This window comes from Zeugodacus cucurbitae, chromosome 6, assembly GCF_028554725.1.
Source record: "Zeugodacus cucurbitae isolate PBARC_wt_2022May chromosome 6, idZeuCucr1.2, whole genome shotgun sequence".
Lineage (NCBI taxonomy): Eukaryota > Metazoa > Arthropoda > Insecta > Diptera > Tephritidae > Zeugodacus > Zeugodacus cucurbitae.
In genome coordinates this window covers 7,394,432-7,418,615 of record NC_071671.1, presented here as the reverse complement: position 1 = coordinate 7,418,615, position 24,184 = coordinate 7,394,432, and the positions used below count along the sequence as shown (strand labels likewise).

General features: G+C 36.3%; 2 protein-coding genes across 8 annotated transcripts; one reads left to right on the top strand and one right to left on the bottom strand.

Moving 5' to 3' along the window:
- Positions 1-1,466: 1,466 nt before the first annotated feature.
- On the bottom strand, positions 1,467-12,725 carry LOC105210335 (histone acetyltransferase KAT6A). 4 transcript variants are annotated; one of them, XM_054235254.1, is made up of 9 exons: positions 12,587-12,725; positions 10,766-11,306; positions 10,375-10,703; positions 10,232-10,312; positions 9,505-10,130; positions 8,839-9,441; positions 8,454-8,673; positions 3,113-7,895; positions 1,467-2,947 (listed from the first exon to the last, which is right to left on the bottom strand). In XM_054235254.1, exons 1-9 carry the CDS (start codon positions 12,610-12,612, stop codon positions 1,607-1,609), a joined length of 8,550 nt encoding a protein of 2,849 aa, XP_054091229.1. In that variant the 5' UTR covers positions 12,613-12,725; the 3' UTR covers positions 1,467-1,606. The 4 variants fall into 4 exon arrangements, with proteins under 4 accessions (XP_054091229.1, XP_054091227.1, XP_054091228.1 ...); XM_054235252.1 differs by having other exon boundaries at positions 8,839-10,130; XM_054235253.1 differs by lacking the exon at positions 12,587-12,725 and adding an exon at positions 12,186-12,302 and having other exon boundaries at positions 8,839-10,130.
- Positions 12,726-12,755: 30 nt separating this feature from the next.
- LOC105210336 (helicase ARIP4) lies at positions 12,756-22,286 on the top strand. 4 transcript variants are annotated; one of them, XM_054235257.1, is made up of 11 exons: positions 12,756-12,897; positions 13,829-16,281; positions 16,815-17,155; positions 17,237-17,509; positions 17,591-17,789; positions 17,857-18,340; positions 18,431-18,560; positions 18,641-18,925; positions 20,635-21,158; positions 21,217-21,349; positions 21,422-22,286. In XM_054235257.1, exons 2-11 carry the CDS (start codon positions 13,838-13,840, stop codon positions 22,141-22,143), a joined length of 5,535 nt encoding a protein of 1,844 aa, XP_054091232.1. In that variant the 5' UTR covers positions 12,756-12,897; positions 13,829-13,837; the 3' UTR covers positions 22,144-22,286. The 4 variants fall into 4 exon arrangements, with proteins under 4 accessions (XP_054091232.1, XP_054091233.1, XP_054091231.1 ...); XM_054235258.1 differs by having other exon boundaries at positions 16,815-17,509; positions 17,857-18,247; XM_054235256.1 differs by having other exon boundaries at positions 16,815-17,509; positions 21,220-21,349.
- Positions 22,287-24,184: the final 1,898 nt, after the last annotated feature.

The window sequence follows — 24,184 nt, the reverse complement described above, 5'->3', positions numbered from 1 at the left end:
ACGCAAAGTTCCACTAATTTGACCTTGGCGGTGTCAGTACTTTATCTTGGTTGAAGATATTTTTTAAGCATTTTGTCATCTTCTTCTCCTTCACTGGCGTAAACAACGCTTACGCGGTTATAGCCGAATCCACAACAGCCCGGATTCCTCCTTTTGGCAGTTGGTAATACCAAGTGAAGACAGGTCCTTCTCCACCTGGTCCTTCCCAAAGAGTGGAGGTCTTCCTCTTCCTCGGCTTCCACCAGCGAGTACTGCATCGAACACTGTCAGAGCTGGAGCACTTTCGTTCCTTCGAACAACATGACCTAGCCCGCGTAACCGCTGTCTTTTTATTCGCTGAACTATGTCAATATCGTCGAATAACACGTGCAGCTCATAATTTCTTCGTCTGCGGTATTCGCCGTTGCCAATGTTTAAGGGACCGTAAACCTTCCACAAAACCTTTCTCTCGAAAACTTCTAGTACCGTCTCATTGGATGTTGACATCGTTCACGCTTCTGCACCATTAAGTAGGACGGAAATGACTTGTAAAGTTTGGTTATTGTTCGTTGAGAGAGGATTTTACTTTTCAATTGCCTACTCAGTCCAAAGTAGAACCTGTTGGCAAGAGTGATGCTGCGTTGGCCTGTCTGAAAGGTACTTTCCGATCCTGACGCAGCTTGCTTGCTTGCTCAATGTCAGCAAGGATATCAAATCCAGACATTCATACATACATCAGGTCGGTAATAATGAGCGACTTGTAGAGTCTCTGCATACTGGACATATATTGGGTATGTCGGAGTATGGTCTACATAGTAAAGTTAGAAGCTTAAGCGACTACAGCATACCAGACCCATAAGCTTCGCTTCCTTATCCAGTCTGGAAAAAGCAAAGCTAACGGCGCGGGTGTTGTTTCCAATGATACCAATATCATCGGCATACGCCAGCAGCTGTACACTCTTATAGAAGATTGTACCCACTCTATTGCGATCTCCGGCCCGCTTTATTTTCTCCAGCATCAGGTTAAAAAAGTCACGCAATAGTGAGACACCCCTTTTGGTATCGAACGGCTCGGAGAGCGACTTCCCGATCCTGACGGAGCTTTTGGTATTGCTCAACGTCAGCTTACACAGCACGGATACCAAATTCAGACATACATCGGGTCGGGAATAATGAGCGACTTGCAGACTCTGCATACTGGACATATATTGGGTATATCGGGGTTCGGTCTACATAGTAGAAGCTTAAGCGACTACAGCATCCCCTACGAAGTTGCGCGAAGGGTCTTTTAGAATGTCTCAGCTATCTGGCAAACCATCATCTTCCACGTTATACTTCCTTGTAGACATTTTCGCCCTATTTAACCTATATATAATTTCCTAACTCCTGTGGAGCGTAGGACCTAACCTAACCTAAACTTCTTCAATCATCTAATCGCAATTTCACTTCTGCACACTAGTCATAAAAATAAGCTGAGATTTTGTTTATTATTGAATCATTTATTTTATTTGTTACGAAATATACAATTATATAGTTTGTATGTGTGTATATATGTGTAATGTGTATGTATGTATGTACGTATGTATATAAATATAAACTTTTAAGCATTCACTATACACTAAATACTTTATCTTCTCATAGCCCCGTTCAACGATAAATATGGGGGTGGATAAGTTGAATACATCGAATTCTGTTGTGCACGCTGTATGGCACACGCATCGGGATACTGCGATTGCATATTCATTACCCCCATTTGCATTGGAATCTGCGAATTGGAATAATCGCCGCCAGCAGCATAGGTCGGTGTGGCCGCCGCTTGTGGTGTCGTCATGCGATAGCCATTTATTGCACCATACGGTGGCATCAAATTCGGACTAATGTGTACATTGGTGGTGCGACTGGTGGTCGACGATGTGGTCACCGACGATACGGCTATATGTTGCACCGGCGCCGATGCCGTATTACGCGCATTCCGATTCACATTCTGTGATGTGGCAATCGGTGCGATATTCATGTTGCTCGAATAGTATTTATGATACTGTAGCGGATTGATTTGCGGTTGCAGCATGTTGGGCGGTGTGCCTAAACTGCGATTTTGCGTAACCAAGAGATGTGGCGGCGGTGTCATCGAGTTGTGTGACACCGGATGATGCGGCGGTGGTGTCAAATTCACCTGACCAGCCGGTGAAGTGTTGCTGCATGGTTGTTGTATGTCCAAACCATTTGTCAATTGTTGTAATTTCGAGAGGCTACACAAATTACCAACTTGTTGTGTTGGTGTGGTGCCCGCATTCGACGATGACGATTCGGAGACATTGTCTTGAGCCAATTGTGAGTCACCATTGCCGCTGGACGAGCTCGCCGACGGATCTGGACTGATATGAATGACACCGACGCCACCACCACTACCATTCGAATTTGTCGCAGCCGATGAGGCCGGTACGGGTACACGCGATGAGCTCGCCTCGTTCGCTGTTAAATTGTTTTGCATATAGAAATTATTCACAGCACAAGCTGATGGTGAGGACTGATCCAACGAGCGTTGATGTGGACTAGATAACGAATGTGTAGCATTACTGATGGTCATGCGTTGTGGTATAACAGTAGGCATTGAAACAATATCATACGAGTTGGTGGCATTCGAAGAGTAGTTTTGTATGTTTGGTGGTATGGATGTTATATAATCAATATGCATATTCTGTTGATGGTGATGTTGGCCGCTCAATTGTGAATATTGTTGTTGCATATTGTGTAAATGTTCTTGTTGTGATTGTAAGAGAGTTTGATTATTATTAACGCTCTGTTGTTGCTGTTGTTGTTGTTGGGCGACATTAACTGCCGCATTCGTGGGTGGCGTGCTCTTCGGCTGCCGATGTTGTTGCTGTTGATTACTGCCAGCCGTATTTGTGCCACGTATAGCCTTTGGTGTGGACGCGCGCTGATTAGCACTGCTGGCCACCAAATCAGCCTGAGTTGAAAGGGAGAGGGGAAAAAAGCAAAAACAAATTAATATAGCGTAAATTACAGTAAATTACGACTTCATTCTCCTTTTGAAAACACGCATTTAATACAACTCTAACCTCAAATTTTAAGCTACTTCTAATAATTGATAAATATTAATTGTCTAAATTACCTGCTGATTGACTTTGCGACTTTGCTGACTATGCTGTTGTTGCTGTTGCTGTGCAGCTGTAAGCGAATTTAAGCCCTGCGCACCGCTCGACGGCATATTTAAGTTGAGATTAGCCTGTTGCTGCTGTTGAATGTGTGAAGTTTGTATGGCCATGTGCATGGGTGTATTACCCGAATGGCTTTGCATGGAACAATCGGAATATTGTGATTGTTGCTGTTGTTGTTGCTGCTGCTGCTGCTGTTGCTGTTGTATGTGCGGCGTAGTCGATGGTATTGGATCTGGTGTATTCTGCTGTATATCACTACCAATACTCGATGGCGAATCCATATTCATCGGCACCGTCATGCTGCAACCATAATGATGCAAATTACTCGCCGAATGATTTGACGAACCCGAACTATATGCCATCGGCGTTGTGATGTCTTGTGTGTCGCTTTGTTGCTGCTGATGCTGTTGTTGTTGTTGTTGCTGATTGGCCGCTTGGTGGGCGCTCAGCTTAACCTTATTCTCCTCAGCGGCATTCAAATTGCCGTGTTCGCCACGCACTTTCTGACCACATAGCGCCTGCTGAGCGAGCGCATTCGAGGGTATCGGTATTGGATTGTAAAATCTGGAACTGGCGTTAGGCAAAAGATTCAACGATTTGATGTGTTGCGTTTGGTCCGCGGACATTTTATGTGATTTCGTTTGTATATTATTGCATTTCTGCGCATAAGCGGCCGCTTGTGCATTGGAGAAACCACAATTGTGTGGATCCTCACGACTACCGCTAAAGTTTTGACTATTCGACGAATTTGTACTACTCTTAGACGCATCCTCCTTCTTGCAAGCGCTCATCTTTCTGTCACTTTTCATCTTATCTTTTGTATGTTGCTGTTGCTGCTGCTGCTGTTGTTGTTGCTGCTGCTGTTGTTGCTGTTGCTGCTGCTGTTGTTGTTGTTGCTGCTGTTGCTGTTGTTGCTGTTGCTGCTGCTGTTGCATATGCTGATGCGCATGATGCTGTATGGCCGATTGATAGAAATTCTGCGTAAAATTATGCGAATAAGCCATGCTTGTGGCCAAATCTTTGAATTTATTTTGATTCTTATGGCCTGCCGCATCCAATGTTGACAAATTGTAACCATAGTAGTCCCATTGCCAATACTGCGGTGTACTCGCGTAATTCGGTATTTGATTTATGGCAAACGGCGTGGCAATCTTATTCAAATCCATGGAATTTTGCATTTTCTGATGCTCGGCCGCAGCAACGGCGGCGGTGTTATAGGGATTCTTGCCATGCAAGGATAGCAAGGCGCTATCGCTGGCTTTATTTGTGATGACTTGTACTTGCTGCTTGTCCTCTTCTTTTATCTTAATGTCGGTGTGTGTGATAATGGATTTTTGTTTATCCTTAACGGTCTTCATAAACGATGTGCTGCTGCTCGCATCGATGCGGCTCGTATTTATGGCGTTAGCATTTGTTGCAATGACAGCTTGATTGGCGCTCTTCTTTACAGACGCTTGCAACTGCGCACGCTGCATTTCCAATGTGGCTGCAGCTGCTGCTGCCGCAGCGGCGGCGGCGGCTTCATTCATTTTTTGTATTTTCAATTTATTAAGTTCATTGCTTTCATGCATATTGGTGGACTGTGTGTACATTTTCTCCTTTCTGTCGACAACTGTGCTCTCCATGCCATTTCTGATTTTCTTCTCATTCAATTTACACTCGGCAACATTGTCGGCATAGTTTTTTGTGGGTGGCGATGCGGTTTTAATATGCATGTTGGGTTTAGTTTCCACAAGCTGATCTGTTTTGCAGATAATTGGTGCCTCACTTATTGCGGGCTTGGCTATTTGCAGTTGCGGTGCAGGTACAACCGGTGCAGTTGTGGTTGGCGGAATTGTTGTTGGTGCCAGTGTCGCTGCTAATACCGGTGGGGGTGCAGTTATAGGTGCGGGGGTGGTTGTTGTTAAAGTTGGTGGCATAGTGGTTGGTGCGACTGGTGGCGTTGCCGCCACTGCAGTGGCCATTGTGACAACTGTTGTAGCAGCCGTTGATGGTGTTACTGCTGCTGCAGCCTCCAATTGTGTAGTATCGCTTTTGCTTTCGTAAGTTTCTTTGTGTTCGTCATCCCTGCTGTTTATCTCCGACGTAAGGCACGGTGAATTCGCACAATCTTCTTTTATTGTTTGTTTTGGTGAAATTTGTGCCACCATTTTGGGCGATGCTTCATTTTCAATACATTCTATTTTACATAATGGTTCCTTAACAACTGTTGTCGGTGTTGGTGCTGGTGTTGGTGTTGCTGGTGGTGGTGGTGGTGCTTCTGTTGCCAATGGCTCGTACTTGGTGGCAGCAACCGCAGTTGCATTCTCTTTGACATCGGTTTCGGCCTTTTGCTCAACATGTTGCACGTTGTTTTCTGTAGGCGTTACAACATCTTTAACCACTTCGTCTGCAATTTTCGGTTTATCATCATTCACAGTGACACTGACTGCAACCGGTGTTTCGGCGATTTCGTTTTTGTCACTTACGCCTTTAACGTTTACTTCTTCCTTTGGCGCATTTTCATGCTCGTGCGGCTTTTTATTTTCAACCAAATTCACATTTGACTCTGCTGTGGCAACAGCAGTGCTCTCGGTATTCTCCACCATTAATTCGGCAAAGGTCTTTTTCGTCTTCTTCGCCACGGCTTCTAAAACTTTTTCATCGTTCCCTGCTGTTAGTGAGGATGCTTCTGTTTTAGCTACGTTCAATGCCGGCGTTTGCTGTATGGGCTGTTGTGTTTGTTGTACTTCTGGTTCTGGTACTGCTTGCATTTGTTTTTGTTGCGGTTGTTGTTCTTCTATATGCTCATCAATTGCATTTGTGGCCATGTCTGCTGCGGCGTCTTTTATTACCGTTTCATCAGCAGTGTCAGCTGCAGGTTCTGCATTGTTTTTTGTCTCCTGCTTGCTCTCCTGTGTTGGCTCAACGTTATTGACTTCGCTGCTTGCGCCGCTGTCTTTTGTACCGTTGTTGGCGTTATTTTCGTTATACAAATCATTGGATTTTTTCTCAATGCTCTTCTTGCCACGCAATTTGGGCACGGTTGTTATGGGTTTATCATTGCTACAATTTCTTATTGATTTTTCTTCAACCACCTCTTCTACTTCCATGCATTCTTTCGCCGCTTCTGGTTCTACCATGCCTGCAGCTGCAGGTGCTGGTACCGTTTCGACTACAGGTTCAACCTCAGGCTCAGGTTCGGGTTCAGGTTCGGTCTCAATTGGTATTTTATCTACAGAATTTGTCTCCTCTTGTTTAATATTCAACTTCATTTCATTTTGTCGTTCAAAATGTTTCCTCTTATTGGTGGACACAATAGGTGTGCTTTGCTTGCGATTCGCCAATCTTTGTGCACGGCTCGTAGGCTTGTCATCTTCAAAACCCATAGCATCCAACGCTTCACCTTTTGTCTTTTCAACAACAACAACTGGTTGCACAGGTGAATTTTGTATTCTACGTCTCTTTTCAGGCTTATGGTTGACTTCTGGCTCTTCAACTGTGGGCGCTATGTTGGCATCATCTTCTCTACTGATTTGACGCTTGCGTGGATTGCGTCTAGGGACTTCTACAACCACACTTGTGCCTACTTTCGTGGTATCACTGTTGGCATCAGCTTTCGTGGTTTCGTGCACCCTTTTTTGCGCGTGCGTCTCTAGACGCTTCGGCTCGTTGCTTTCGTCTACAACCTCATGCATGGAGTTTTTTAAATCGGTATTAGTGTTTTTTACATGCGCGGGTTTACGCTTTTGAAAATTTAGTTCGACGGTTGCGCTGGCCATTTTATCATTGCTGAAATTGGACAATCTACTTCTGCTACTTTGCAGGCCGCCATCCGGCGTATTCGTTTCCTTTTTTATAAAATTTGAATTGTTCGCAATCAACGAATTAGATTTTCGTGAACGTATACGTTCGATGGCCGACTGTTCAGATCGCGCGGAGCTATCCAAGAAACTTTCTTCAGATGACTTGGTGCCATCACCAGTCAATGATTTGGACAACAGCGGACTCCAGCGCAAGCAATCCGTTTCTAGCGGTATACGCTTGGAATTCTGCAGTTTCTTGTAGTGTGATATCACCTTTTCCCAATCAACTTTGATATTGATTTGGTAACGTATGTCGTCTTCATTCTTGCGCAATTTAATGAAATTCAACAATTCAAATGCCAATGCTATATCCGAAACGGTTAGTCCCGTTTTATTGGCAATGTCTTTGAACGTGATGCGTCCATCATTTCTGTGATTGTAAATATATTCCAAAATGATTGATTTCCAGTACGAGAAATACGAGAGTCTACCTAAATCGGAGAGCGGTTTTTCGGGTGTACCAACTTGACCCTCCTCGCGACTCAGCAAGTAACTGAATTCAATGAGAAATCTACCGAAACCCTGCCGCTGAAATTGTGGCATTGTCAATATGCACGAGACATTGAACTTTTGTGCGCAATGTTTCTCCTTGGAGAAATAGCCAACCAGATGACAACCTTTCTTATCGTTTTTCGTTAATATATAAAACAAAAACGGCTCAACGTCATAGTAGAGTGTTTTATGATCCAGAAATAGTTTGGCCAGCAAACATAGATTTTGACAATAGATCTTATTGATATTGCCATCGACCTCAAATACCGATACGTCATTATGGCGATATATTTCGGTGCCTGGTGGTTGCTTCCAAAGGCATTTATTTTGATGGCGATCCAAAACGGATCTGCTTTTGGTGTATTTCAAGCAAAATTCACACAAATACAATTTGGGTAGTCTACAGAAAGAAATACAGATATGTATAAGAAAATTTAAATTGTTACCAAATTGTTTTTTTTTTTGTGGTGAAATTTCAAAAAATAAAAATTAAAAATTAATATAAAAAAAAAAATAAAAAATTATTTTAAAAATAAATAAATAAAAAAAAATAATTAAAAATAAAATAAGTAAAAAATAAAAATAAAATATAAAATATTAAAAAAATTAGATAATAAATAATTAAAAAAAAATAAAAATAAATTATATAAAAGAAATTAAGAAAAAAATAATTAATTAAATGCAGAATGGTGCAGTAATTTTCAAAAATTCAAAAAAAAAAAATATAATAAAAAAATCAAAATAATAAAAAAATAAAAATATATATAAAAAATAAAAATAAAATTTATAAACAAGTAAATTCAAAATATAAAAATAAAATTTATAAAAAAATAAATTAAAAATACAAAAATAAATTTATAAAAAAAAAAATAAATTAAAAATATAAAAAAATAATAAAAATATAAATTAAATTTATAAAACAAAAAATTCAAAATAAAAAAAAATAATCAAAACATACCTGGCATATTCTTGTGGAAATGGACTCGAATACCAGGTTTCAATATGCCACTTGCCGATTTCAATGGCCGATGGGCAACGTTCTTGTGTTGGACCAATATTGGCATTGGTTTGCGAATTTATGCTTTTCAATTCCGTTATTTTCTTAGCAGCATTCTCACGTATTTTCTTATAAATTGTGATATCGCTCTGTTCTACGCCATTCGGTAGTGGTTGATTTTCTATATTGAACAAAAGCACGAAACACAAAAACACGTCAAATATAAGACATTTTTAAGATTTTCATCTTTAATACTTTTTATTATAAAAATAGTTGGCTTTAAATATTTAATATATGTATATTTCTTGTTTTTTTTTTTTTGTATCGTATTAAATATCATGCTTACCAAATGGATTCTCTGGATACACCTCTTCATATTCGACCTTCTCATTGGAGGAACTTTCTTCATTTGTAAAGGGTTTTGCACTTCTAGCGTAATGTGTATTGTCCATCATTTGATATTTGATAACGGTGTTTTCATTCAAATAGGGCACATCATCGTCATCGCTCTTATAGACGGTACGTTTCGTATCCAAAGGTGCAGACTTGAGTGTGGCTACTTTCTTTTTTTGAACTCTCTCCAACGGCTTTTTTGCACCTCTATTGACAGCAGCATCCGTCGCCGCCGCCGACACTATGCTCGTCTCTGGCAAATCATCCTTCTTTGCTGTTGTTTTTGTTGTACGTTTTTCCAACTGCTGGTTAACTTCATTGCCAAGTCCTTGCAATGACTTGTAGTTCATTTGTTTGCTACTGCTCGTGCTTAGCTCATCGTTTACTAGATTCTTATTGAAACCAGTTATAAGATTGCCACACTTTTTTAGCGCAAAACCATCGGCGGATTCTATATTGCGCGATTGTGAAAATATATCAACACGATTTTTGGCAACAGCCGCAAAGCCCCAATGTTCATCTTTTGATTTGGTATTTTGTGACGTGTAATTTTTTGCTGGTACATTAATTTCTTTCTTTACTGGAATTTGTGAAATGAATATATTTGATTTCGACTCACTTTTATCCGAGTCACAATCATCGTCATCGTTTTCTTCATAGTTATCCTCCTCTTCATTGTCAAATTCGGAACTATCACTGCTACTCTCACTCGAATCCGAACCCGAGCTGCTCGATGAGCATGAACCCGACGAAGTACTATCATCTTGATTGTCATCATCGAAGTCCATGTTATCATCTTCATCGCTATCGCTAGAAGAACTCGATGATGATAAATCGGATGGTGTTTTCTTTTTTGTACGTTTCGTATCGCTTGTCGTCGTGGCATCCATTTTATTAAGGAAACCCGCAAATTGTCGACGTTGTCTAAACATTTTCAAGTGCGAATTATGCGCAATGCTCTTTTGTAAATTCTGTGAAGATTTTATCGCTTGACTTAAGGAAATGTCTTTGTACATTTCTTTGGAACCTTCGTATTTCGAAAGTTTTGATGTTGTTGGATTATTGTCTATTTCATCTATAATTTGTCGTTTACATGAAATTCCTGCCGATGCAGCCACGCTGCGCTTATCCTTTTGCTTACCACCAATCCATTCTTTATTTCGCGTACCCGCGTACTCAGAAGTTGATGTCGTTACTGGCTTACCACTTCTTGTTGATTTACACGTTTCACCTGGTGATGGATTTCTGCAATAAAAGCAATTTATATATAGTATTTCATATAAAACATGAAATAATTGCACTAAAAGTTCGCAAAGCAGTGTCCAATTAATTTTTAATACACTTACCGACTTTTTACTGTTTCCAAGCCTTTCTTCGTTACTTCTTTCTTAACAACATCGAAATTTTGCAGTATACAATTTTTACATCTATAATATATAAAATTTAATATATTCCTTTATGTATAATATTCAAAGCTTCTTGAAATTACCTATAAGGATGCTTGGGCTTCTTATCCGGTATAGTATCTAAACATGTTAAATGATACATTTTCTTGCAGGCCGAACACTCCAGTAAACACGGGCCGCGATCAGTGCATGTGCAATTGCTACATTCCGCACAATTTTTACAATACCATAGGGAACCTTTCGTTACCAGCATATAGAGTAGCACATATGATTGTGATTTACACTTAGCCGCTATATTTGCGCATGTCGTGTGTAATGACATGCCACACTTTTTGCACGAGCTCAATGGCTCAGGTATGCCATTACGATTTTTCTGTGCATCACCGGAACAGTAGGAACAATTGTCGTCACCCTTTTAAGGAGGAAAAAAAAACAAACGTGAGTAAAAGTCAGTTCATTACTATCAACACTTACAGTAGTTACGGTCACCTCCAATGTTGAGGAAGATTTTCGTGGTGTAGTTAGTGAACGTCCCTTTTTGTATAACTTTCCTTCTTGTACCAGAAATCCAGCATCCACTGCTTTTCTAATAGAACTTTTTATAATCGCACGAAAATCAACATCGGGTCCAAGATCTATGTTGTTAAACTTTTGTATATAATTTTCAATTGTTTTTATGGTCGATCCCTCGCATTCACCCAAATCATGTACAGCTTTTGCAACTATTTTACACAAGTTACTGTTTTTCTCTACTTTAATACGCCTTTTTGCCATAGGCGCTTTATAGGAATGTAGTCCTTTATTATATACTTTAATAACGGCACCGGACTCAACCGCTTCCTCCAATTTCTCTGCTACGATATCTTCATGAAATTTGTGATGACTTCCAATAGCTTGGCAAATGCGTTGAACGCTGGGTCTTTGTTTTTGGGAACGTATTTTTGAAATCGCTTCCAAAATCCATTGCTTCCAAGTATCAAGACTTATGTCATGAGCGGATTCCCTCATTTTGTATCTGCAATAGTATGCACAAAACAAATTAGTAAATAATTTTCAAAATACAATTTTTAACTCTAATTTTTATATTTTTCAATAGTATATGCGCTCTAGTTGAAATTGTAGTTTTCCTACATTTTTGATATATGAATTGTTTTGATTCCTTCAAAAGAATTTTATGCAATCATCCTTAAAATAAGGTGAAATAATATGTTGTCACCATTCTAGGAATTGCACTACATATATTTGTATGTGCACACATTTGCATTTATATTTGTTTATATGTATATAAATGTCATATTTAATAACACAAGTGTTTCGACAGCATTGCATTTGCACTTGCGATTTGCCAGCAAGATAGAAAAATACTTGTAGGTATGTTAACGCGTTTAGATATTCCTGGTACCGGATGAAGTGGTATGCGCATAGTATATAAATATGTATATACGGATGTAGGTCACTAAAACTTTTCACAAATCAAACAACTTTAAAAATAATCAAACTGCAGACAACATAATATCAGAAAACATTTTTCTTAATTTTTATGTTGACGCATTAGTAATTGTACGAACTTTATCAGCTTTGTATGTACAAAACTGTTGCAGGTATTAGTATAAACTTGTAAAATTTGTTACAAGCCAGCTAAAAGCTATGAAACACTCGCACAGTACGTACACACAACGATATCGAATTGATCAACGCAAACTTCTAATTGCAATAATATTTTTCACGTAATATGCTAACACTATAATTTTTCTATACCTTATAGATTTATAAATTCTATTCCAGTATTTTTATATGTATAATAAAACGTATCTTCTTAGAATTCTGGCACGCCAAGATGCGTTTTAGTAATGAATCGTTACATATGTGGTTACTTTTAGTAAAACCGTATTACCAGATGGAAATAAATGAAGTACTCGCGGGTATATCGTTAATCGATTATTTTCGTATTCGGGTATATGGTACAAAAAACTTTTTTGCATAGATATTATTTGAAATATTAACGTCAAAAAATTTTAAAATAATTTGAAAAAGTAACGTGAGATTTAGTTTCTACAGTTGCTTTTTAAAATACTTTGATGTATTCATAAATTTATTGAGTAAAGTGGGCAAAAATATTTTCTTCCTTCTTCAGTTATACCTATTTTGAATTGTTTCATTTTATAATTTTCTCTGGAATTTATAAATCTAGAAAGTAACATTCAACTATACTTCTTTACAGTCGTCAAAGAAATAATTAAGTAATAACAATATTTAAAAAGAACAAATATTCTTTCCAATTTTATCGATATTTACCGGACGGCTGATTTTTCTTCTGTCATGCAACCTCCCTGTGCTCGATTCCGTGTTTTCCTTTTATAAGTTCTCAGCTATACACATCTGTCAACAGTTGATTTGGTGTAAAGAAAAGAGTGGCAGTGTCGTTAGATATCCTATTTTTCTGCTTGTAATTGATTTAAATTGAGAAAATGTTGTACAATAATTTGAAAAATTTCGGTATAAAGTTGTAAAATGTTGCAACGACTATAAGCTTAAGTATATATTGTTGAATATGTGGCTAAACTTCACATACTTATAAGTCTTTGAAATACACTTGTGAATAACAGGTACATAATTTGTTGTTTATTATAAAATAAATGATAATATTAATTGTTTATAAACAACGAATGTATAAAGTGTCCAACAGCTCAATTGTTCATAAACCGAAAAAGCAAATTTATGGATGAGATCTGCAAATTTATTATAGTTACATGTATAAATGTTATTACGAGTATATGTATTAACATAATGTGTGTATATTATGATTAGAATGCGGTGGAAAGCGAAGTTAAGATTTACTTATGTACGGCCATACGTATCTTCAATTATGTATGTGAAAGAAAATTTTCATTTTCGTGTACTTTCTTGAATTCAACGTGTATAAAGTGTAGTTTTTTTGCGCAAAAAGAAAAGAACCTATATATTCCTTCAACTCTTCACACATATCTTCCGTTTTAATTACCCTACAAACACTTCGTTTTTGTGAAGATTCTATTGCATATATGTACCTATATTCACATCTTAAATTGTGATGCTAATACGAATATAATTTGGTGATACATGACTGAATCATTAATGTGCTTAAATAAATGTGACAAAAAAATGCAAAGGATTAATATAATTAATAAATTTTACATTCCGGCACTCCTTTTTCATTAGCAGTAACACTTTACACATATGTGTATATGTATGTGATTACATATTTATGACTGTATCACTGTGTCGGTGTGTACAACTCATTGCCCTTTTGCAAAAGCAGATGCGTGAAGATTTGTGTTTGCTTCAAGTACTGATACGAAATATTGTACCTACATGTCATATACAAATATATTTATGTATGTACTTAATAAATTTGTTGGTTATACTAATACCCATATTAAATGGGACACTTAAATGTTAAATCGTCAAGCGAATAGTCAATATTGTTTCGTCATTCGAGAGTATTATCATTTATAATATTTTATCCATGTGCCCACTAACGTACTTAATACTTCACAGTAAGTTATAATGGATTCCCAAAATCATATGGATACGTACAACGACAATGCTGCATTGAACCCGCCTGCTATGAATAGGCCGACAGAACCATTCCAACCATTTTTGCGACCGGAACTCACAGGCGTCCCTCCGGAAGATCCTTATGCGCAGTATCTAAGAAATCAGGAATCACTGCTGCTGAATGATATGAACGCTAAACAATCATTAGATATGTTAAAACAACAAACCAGCGCACTTGAAGCGCTAGGTTATCCCGGTATAAGTGGCAATAGTTATCCGCCGAATGACCATTTTGGACAAAAAAGAAAGAAAGACTCCGAAAACGATGATATGGTCGATGCAAAGAAATCTAGTAGTAATAACAACATGTCTGCGGAAGAGAAAAAGACTGCAAACATGCGTAAAAATATACGAGACGTCTTCGACGAAAACCAATTGGACACGAATACACTGGCAGCACAACGTGAGGAATCTGAACGTCTGGCACGTGTTGCTGAACAACAGAAAATCATACGTGAAACACAGCGACAAGCGGCGGTTAATAGAAGCTTTGTGCGTACGCAAAATAAAGTACTCTCCCTGCTACAAAGTGGCACAACATTTGCAAAGGTCACCAGTGAAACGCCATTCGAAGAAGTCGACACAACTGCAACAGAGTCTGAACAAAATGCCAGTCCACAAGCTTTACCAATTATTAGTGCCGAAGAAAAGCTTACTACTACTAAAGTGGAACCAGAAAGCGTTTTACAAAAAGACGTTGCACCCGTTTCGCCAACACCAATTGAAGATGATGACGATGATGATGCTGTTAAACCCGCAGAAGAACAAGTTATCAGTGATGTGGTGACAATTGAAGATAGTTCCTCTGAGGATGATTGCATTATGTTATCTGACGATGAAGAGGAGCTCGATGATGAAGAAGAGGTGGACGATCCCAGCAACAGCGGTCTACATGTCAAAGATGCATACAATGTGGCCGATGAGCAAGGACGTGTTTTAGTTAATATCGGTCATCCAGAGGGTGAAGATGACATTTTCGTAGCACCACAAATAGCGCGCACCATCAAACCACATCAAATTGGTGGTGTGCGTTTCCTTTTCGATAACATAATTGAATCGACGAAACGTTTTAAGAGTTCCAGCGGTTTCGGTTGTATACTCTCGCATTCAATGGGTTTGGGAAAAACGCTACAAGTGATTTGTTTCTGTGATATCTTCCTGCGGCATACACCATCAAAAACGGTACTCTGTGTGATGCCCATTAATACACTGCAAAATTGGGTATCCGAATTCAATATGTGGTTGCCGAAATACTCCGACAATCCCGAACATATACGACCCAGGCAATTTGATGTTTTCATACTCAACGATCAGCATAAAACACTGAGTGCACGTGCCAAAGTAATACTTAAGTGGGCCGAAGAAGGTGGAGTGCTACTCATTGGCTATGAATTGTTCCGTTTGCTCGCGTTGAAATTGATGTCGACACGTAAGCGTCGCAGCAATAAAGCGGGCACTTGTGAACGTAGTGGCACAGAAATGAATAGACGTTTGATGGAAAGTGTACATCAGGCATTAGTGAAACCGGGTCCGGATTTGGTAATATGCGATGAAGGTCACCGCATTAAGAATGCACATGCCGGCATATCACTTGCACTGAAACAGATACGCACACGCCGTCGAATCGTATTAACTGGTTATCCATTACAAAATAATCTACTAGAATACTGGTGTATGGTGGACTTTGTGCGTCCCAATTATCTGGGTACACGCAATGAGTTTTGCAATATGTTCGAACGTCCCATACAAAATGGTCAATGTATTGACTCAACACCGGAGGATCACAAATTGATGCGTTATCGTGCGCATGTGTTGCACTCTCTGCTATTGGGTTTCGTGCAGCGACGTTCACATGTTGTACTACAACAAACACTACCGAAAAAACTGGAATATGTCATATTGACACGTATGACAGCGTTTCAACGTCAACTCTACGATACATTCATGAATGATATAGTGCGTACCAAATCTGTTCCTAATCCATTGAAAGCCTTCGCTGTTTGTTGTAAAATATGGAATCATCCGGATGTGTTGTATAGTTTTTTGAAAAGAAAAGAAATCGACTGGGAATTAGAAATGGAGGAACCGGAGGCTATTGTTGAACCAGCAGCAGCAGCAGCAACAACAACAACTACAGTAACTGCTGCTACACCCGTGTGTGAGTTGGAAAAATCTACAACGCTGGAAGATAAACCCATCAGCAGCGAAGCCGTTGTTGATGTATCAATGTGTCAAGATGTCAAACCCAAAGAAGATACTAACTCTGAAGCCGATTCGCCTGCATCAGAGTGCAAGCAGTTGGATAAACAATCGCCAGCAGATATGACACAGCGTGATGGGCAGACTTTGACGGCGAACAAACCGAACACGGAATTTTCCAATTTGATGAAGAGGTATGTGTTAGTTTTTATGTTAAATATATACGTGCTTTGCTTATGCGCCCTAAAATATGCAAAAATGTACTAAAATCTTGTATATATTGGTTGTGCGCCTAAAAGTATGCATCGCTCAATTTTTCTTTTTACAGATGCATTCGTTTGATTTGAGTAAACTTAAAAAATGTATTGAAATTAACTGATTTTAAATTTACTAAAACTGAAAAAAAAAAAATTGTAAAAAAACAGGAAAAAAATATTTAAAAAAATAATAAAAAATAACAAAAAAATAAAAATAATAGTAAAAAAATAGTAAAAATAAAAAAGAATGATACTAAGAAAAATTAAAAGATAAAAAATTATAAGAAAAAAATATTAAAAATAATTAAAAAAAAAATAAAAATGTTAATAATAAATAAAAATAATAATAATTAAAAAAATAAAAATTTAAAAATTAGATTTCATAATCAACCATAAATTGCCTTTTACAAACTAATCATAATCAATAAATAATTTTATCTCATACTAAAATTATTTACAAACTATTCCAGCTCATTGCTAACGGATCCTTACAATCAACAGCAGACCGATGTGCCCTCTTATTTGGGTGGCAATGCCAATAATTATTGGCAAGAGTCGAACGTAAACTATTTCAACTATCAAACGGCTAGCGACAACATTGAATCCTTATCGAAGCCGAACTATGTGGGCATGGTGCCACAGCGTGCCGAAGAAACACCCAACGAGGCGACGGAGGGCGCTGGTTCTTCACAAATTGTCGATTTGGATACGAAGGAAATAAAAACCGTTGAAACCGATATCGATATGACACTCTGTCCGGTCATTAAAAATGAGGCAGTAGGCGATAATGCTATATTAGCTAATGCAAATGGTGAGAGCACAACAACTGCCAGCAGTACAGATGCCTTAATTGAGGATATCAAAATGCTAACCAGTACTACTAATTCAACAGGCAATGAAAAAGATGTTGGCAAGGTGAAACCAGACGATACGACACTACATGAGTGGGCCATCGAGTTGATGAAGAAATACCGACCGGGTCTGTTGGAGAACTCGCCGAAAATGGAGATATTATTTTGTATACTAAACGAGAGTGTCAAACTTGGCGATAGAGTGCTTCTATTTAGCCAGAGTCTATTAACATTAAACTTAATAGAGACATTTTTGCAAATGACACGCATGCCGGATTCGGATATGTGTTGGGGGCGTGGCGTAACGTATTTTCGTAAGTGAATTGCGTGAAATAATATTCGGTTACAAAAAAAAAATATTTTAACGTTAAAAAAAAATATATTATTCCTTTTAGGTTTGGACGGTTCAACCACATCGCAAGAACGTGAACGGCTCGTAAATGAATTTAATTCCAATACAAACTTGAAATTGTTCTTGATTTCAACGAGAGCTGGTTCGCTTGGCATAAATCTGGTCGGTGCGAATCGTGTTATAGTTTTCGATGCCAGTTGGAATCCCTGTCATGATACACAAGCAGTATATAGAATTTATCGGTGAGTTTGCTGCACACAAAACAAAAGTTTAAGCTCTTGATTACTGTTTTTTTTTCATTCATTTCAGCTACGGCCAACGAAAGCCATGCTTCGTTTATCGTATTGTAATGGATAAGTGTTTGGAGAAGAAAATCTACGATAGACAAATTAAGAAACAGGGCATGGCCGATCGTGTAGTCGATGAGTGTAATCCCGATGCGCATCTATCGATAAGAGACATCACCAATCTCTGTCACGATTATGATGATGATGATAAAAGTCAAACGGAGGCGCCGGAATTCAGCACACCACTCGATTCATTCGAAGACGTTTTAATACGGAAAATCGTGGAACAGCATAAAAACGGCCTATCCAAGGAACCATTCTTCCATGAGAGCTTGTTGATTGATCGTAAAGAGAAGAAACTGTCACAGGCTGAGAAAAGGCAAGCACATCGTGGCTATGAAATGGAGAAGAAGGCGAGTGTTAAACAAAACTTTAGTGTGCCCATTAAGAATCAATATCGCATTGTGCGTAACGATGGCAGTATAGTGACGCGTCCTGTTGCGTCGGTAAATAAAGCAATGCACAAAATTTACTAATTAAGCATAGCATAGTAAGAAATGCCTAAAATATCATAATTTTTTTACATCATTTTACAGATACGTCCGATGCAAACGACTAAAACAACAACGGCGACCAAAAGTGGTGGTATACGTACCACACGCTGGATACCAGCTGAGGTGTGGCAGCGGCAAGGCATGACGGCACAAGAGATGACTTTGCCTTTGGGTATGCGCTGCGTTTTGTTTTTATATTATTTTAGTTTGTAGTAATGAAATTTAATCACATTTTTATTTGCCCCCACACAGACGTTGTTATACCCACACATTCGAATGACAAATCGAATATAATTTTAAAGTCCGGACAGCGTGTTATGGTTTTGAAGTCGGCAAAAGGCATTTATATGCAGCTGGAGAGTGGCAAAATTATTGCAATACGCACGTCCAGCAAAGCCGCCGAGGTGAATAAGACGGACAAGGATGAGGTGATTGATATCACAAACGAGGGTGATAACACAACTGAGAAGAAAGGCGAAGATGGTGGAAAAAACGAAAATTCGAATCAAAAAGAAAGTGACAGCAACACAGCAAAAGGTAAAAAAACACACTTTTATTAAAAAAAAACAAGAGTAAACGTTAACTTCGGCTGTACCCAAGCTAATATACACTTCACAGGTGCATTTCTTTTAGTAACTATGTGTTTAAGCAAATCTAAAGACGTAACATTTTACTAATCATTTTAGCCGGGTTGTTTGCTAGAAACGTTAAGATTATATAGTTAACCGATCTGAACAATTTCGTGAAGATTTGTAGTAAAATGCGGAAGTTTTCCATACAAGCCCTTGATTCCGATCGTTCAGTTTGTATGGCAGCTATATGATATAGTGGTCCGATATCGGCAGTTCCGACAAATGAGCAACTTTTTGAAGAGAAAATAACATCTGCAAAATTTCAAAACGATATCTTAAAAACTGAAGGACTAGTTCGTATATATACCGAACATTTTATACTCTCGCAATTTATTGATGTAAATTTTTAAATATAACTCAATTTGACTCATATACTCGGCATAAAATCCACTAGAATAACGAAAAATATCATATATAGTAAAGGAGTGTTGAGGTAATTCCTGAACCGATTTCACTAATTTTCATCACCAAGACACAATAAATCGAAGATTATTCGCTCACTTAATTTGGCTGAGATATTTAAAATATTAACCGATTTATAAGGTATAAAGTCCACCGTATTTTTGAAAACACCATAACTAGGTACATATATGTGAGCTAGTGGAAGTTATGACCCGATTTTAACAATTTTTGGTACTGAGACACACTATTAGAAGAAACAAATTCTCTCTGAATTACATTCAAATATCTGAGAAATTTACCGATATTTTCGGTGAAAGATTACACTTAATCACTGAATTCTTCATGTTCGATATCCGGGGCATTCAAAATTTATAGTCCGATTTTGATAATTTTTCCACAAGTGCTGCCACAACTCAAATACACTATTTGTATAAAGTTTTATGCCGCTATCTTCATTGGTTCCTTATCTAAATATTATAAAGTGAAGAAATCAGATGAAATCCAAAATTGAGTTATATGGGAAATAGGCGTCGTTGTGAAACGATTTCGCCCATTTTTCATCTGTGTCATCAGGGTGTCAAGAAAATATTACTTCATTTCATTGAAATCGGTCGAGTAGTTCTGAGATATGGTTTTTCACCCATAAATGAGCGACGCCATGCCCATTTTTTCATTTAAAAAAAATCTGAGTACAGCTTCTTTCTGTAATTTCTTCTGTAAAATATAACGTTTCTGTTGTTTTTCATTAGTGAGTTAACGCACTTTTAGTAATTTTCAACATAACCCTTATATGGGAGGTGGGCGTGGTTAATATCAAATTTCAACTATTTTTATGATATGTAATGAGGTACGTAAGGGAATTAACTGCAGAAAATTTGTTTTATATAGCTTTATTGGTTTGCGAGATATAAACAAAAAACCTATTAGGGGCGGGGCCACGCCCACTTCCCCCAGAAAATTAAATCGAAATATGTCCCTCCCTAGTGTGATCCTTTGTAGTAAATACTACTTTCATAACTAGCAACAGGCTTATCAAGTTTCGTCAAGATTTTTACTCAAGTTGTCCGGACAAACGAACGGTCGGACAGACAGACAAAATAATTAAAAATAAAAAAAAAATTAAAAAAACAAAAAAAAAAAAAACTAAAAATCCATATTTTTAATGGCCAATATCATCAATGCCTTATCAATATTTGTCCCTCTATTCGACAGGATCTCAAAACAATTGCACTGAAACTAGCGAAAAATCAACCAGTTATGACAAATGTAGTAATAATAATACAAAAAAATTGGTGGAAACTAACCCAACTAAAGGCAAGGAATACGTGCAGCCAAATCAGTATAAAACGGATATGCAAATGCAAAAGGATGATATGAATAGCAAATTTGATAGTTTGAAAAAAGTTGAGCCGAAGACGAGTCAACAAAATATTGAGAAAGTCTACGCAACGCATACAAATGATAATACCACCAAGCAGCAAGAGTTTACTAATTCCGCGAGGGGTGGCCCAAAAGTGCTGGCACCGAAGCCGCCACAACAAATCGATGATGGGCTAGCTTTGAAAAAGCATGAGAACAGCCATCAGCAGCAACAGCAACAACAACAGCAGCAGCAACAACAACAATTACTAACGCAACAACATGAGCAGGAGAAGGAAAAGAAGGATGCTATGTATCCGCCAAAACATGGACTTGATAAGAATAACCCACCACAACAGAACACACTCTTGAATCAGGTATGTAATTTAGCGTTAATTATGCGACACAAAGTTTCTTTAAAGTTTACTTATTTAGCAGCAAAAATGTCTACCACAATATAATAATAAGCCATTGGTGGATCCTGCACCATATCCATACAAGCAAATGGGTAATTATCCGTTTTGTGGTCTAACACCACCCGATCTTTCGAAATACACGAATCAAAGAGGTGAGTTTCATTTATTATCAAATTACATTACTCAAAATCTCTAAACTAAACTAAATGTATTTAATCGCACAGGTGACATGATGACAACAACACCGACTGAGTCTTTTCAGACCTGTAATTACAATAAACGAAAACTACAACAAAAAGAGTTGCCAATACCAACTGATTATACGCCTTCGCCCACATCATCATCCTCATCCGCTTCAGCCGCATCAACTGCATCAGCAACAGCACCATCAGCGTCCACATCACAGAATCAAAGCCTAAAACATAGTCATTTAAATGCCGCTACAGCTGCCCATCAATCGTCACCATACACGCAATCACCCTACTCCACATTATTCCATCAGCAGCAACAGCCAAAACTACACCTGTACGGATCAAATTATAATTTAGACAATGAACATTATAGTAATTTAGCGCAAACTACACATAGTACACAAAATTTGAATCAAAATCATAGTCTCATTGGTGACACGTACGGTGGCGTACAGGAGAATAGCACAAGCCTTATGCATGGCGGCGGTCAAAATGTGTCGGCGCCGTGTGATTATTCCACACATTTTCCCGACTATGCCGCCTACAGTTCGTACAACCATCCGCATTATTTTCCACATTTTGCCAATTCATACGGGAATGGTACGTCAGCACCGATTGGCACCAATCCATACCACCAAATGCATTGGTCACCATTAATAGCGCCAACTACTATAAATGAGCAATGTAATCCTGTACACTCGTCCGTTTATCCTCAAAATGGTGCGCAACATAATCAATGGCATCACAAATTATAAATATTGTAGTTACATATATAAGAAGAAAAAAATATCACCATTCAGCCACAAAAAGGTTTTAAATTAATTAATTTAATTGCATGGTATTATCGTAAATTTGAAATATAGAATATAAAATAAAAAAAAATATATTAATTGAATAATGTAAGCGTGTGTTTTATTTTTGTTTTCAGTGTAGAAATGAAGGCGGTATTTTTCATCAGCGTCGCATGCCAATCGGAAGCTTGTAAATTATTATTTTTCAAATATATATTTTTTTCTTTATATATATTTTTTTCTTTATATATATTTTTTTCTTTGTATATATTTTTTTTTCTTTAATATATATTTTTTTTTTCTATTATATATGTACATATATATTTTTTGTATTATATAATTTTTTGTTTTCAATTTTATTCTTTTTTTTCAATTATATTAATTTTTTTGCAGTTCTGCAGCTTGTAATTGTATTAATTTTTTTTCGATTATAAAATTTTTATTTCGTTATTTTTTTTTCAATGATATAATTTTTTTATGTATATAAATTTTTTGTTTTCAATTATATAATTTTTTTTTAATTATACAATTTTTTTTTCAATTATATAAAAGTTTTTTCAATTATATTAATTTTTTTTCGATTATATAATTTTTTCAATCAAGTAATTTGTTGTTTTCAATTATATATATATTTTTTTCAATTATGTAAATATTTTTTTAATTATATTAATTTTTTTTTGATTACATATATAATTTTTTTTCAATTATATAATTTCTTTTTCAATTATATTAATTTATTCAATTATAAATTTTTTTTATCAATTATGTAATTCTTTTTTCAATTATATTAATTTTTTGTTTTCAATTATATACATTTTTTTTCAATTAAATAATTTTGTTTTCGTTTATATAACTTTTTCAAATTATATATATGTTTTTCAATTATATAAGTTTTTTTCAATTAATAAATTTTTTCGATTATATAATTTTTTCCAAATTATATAATTTTTTTTTCAATTATATTAATTTTTTTTTTTTCAATTATATAATTTTTATTTAATTACCAATATTCATTTTCTTCGATTATATTAATTTTTTTTCCATTATATAATTTTTTCCAAATTATATAATTTTTTTTTCAATTATATTAATTTTTTTCAATTATATAATTTTTATTCAATTACCAATATTAATTTTTTTCGATTCTATAATTTTTCCAAATTATATATATTTTTTTCAATTATATAAGTTTTTTTCAATTATATACATTTTTTCGATTGTATAATTTTTTCCAAATTATATAATTTTTTTTTCAAGTATATTAATTTTTTTTCAATTATATAATTTTTATTCAATTACAAATATTAATTTCTTTCAAATTATATATATTTTTTTTTCAATTATTTAATTTTTTTCAATTATACTTTTTTTTCAATTATATAATTTTTATTAAATTACATATTTTAATTTTTTTCGATTATATACATTTTTTTCAATTTATAAATTTTTTTTTTTCAATTCATTTTTTTTAACAATTTTGTTTTTCAATTAAACAAAATTTAGCTACAATTAGATTTAGTTTAATAATAATTTATTAATAAATCTAAACAATTCATTGAGTGTCCCACTGTTTATAGTTTTTATATCAGAGTGTTGCCAAATTTTGGAAATATTTTGAGCTTTCGTCATACAAATTTACCGATGGTTAATAAAGTTACGGTTTATAATATTTTATAGACTATTTTTAACAAAACGATAGGAAAACTTAATGAATATAATATACATATATTTTGTTGTTGTTCACAAAATAATTATTTAATTTTTTATTAATAGCAAATGCTATTTTCGGCCGTTTAATTTTCTATAATAATTATAATTGTTAATTAAATATTATTTTTGCAATTATTTCACCACAGTATAATTAAAAACATTTATTTTTTTAAGTTACATGCATTAACCCTAAGTTCGTGGCAAAAAAATGCAGCAAAATTCAACAATGAATGCAACACTGCGTTGACATGCGCTCACCACAAATCCCATTGTTACATATGTACACGTTCTCAAC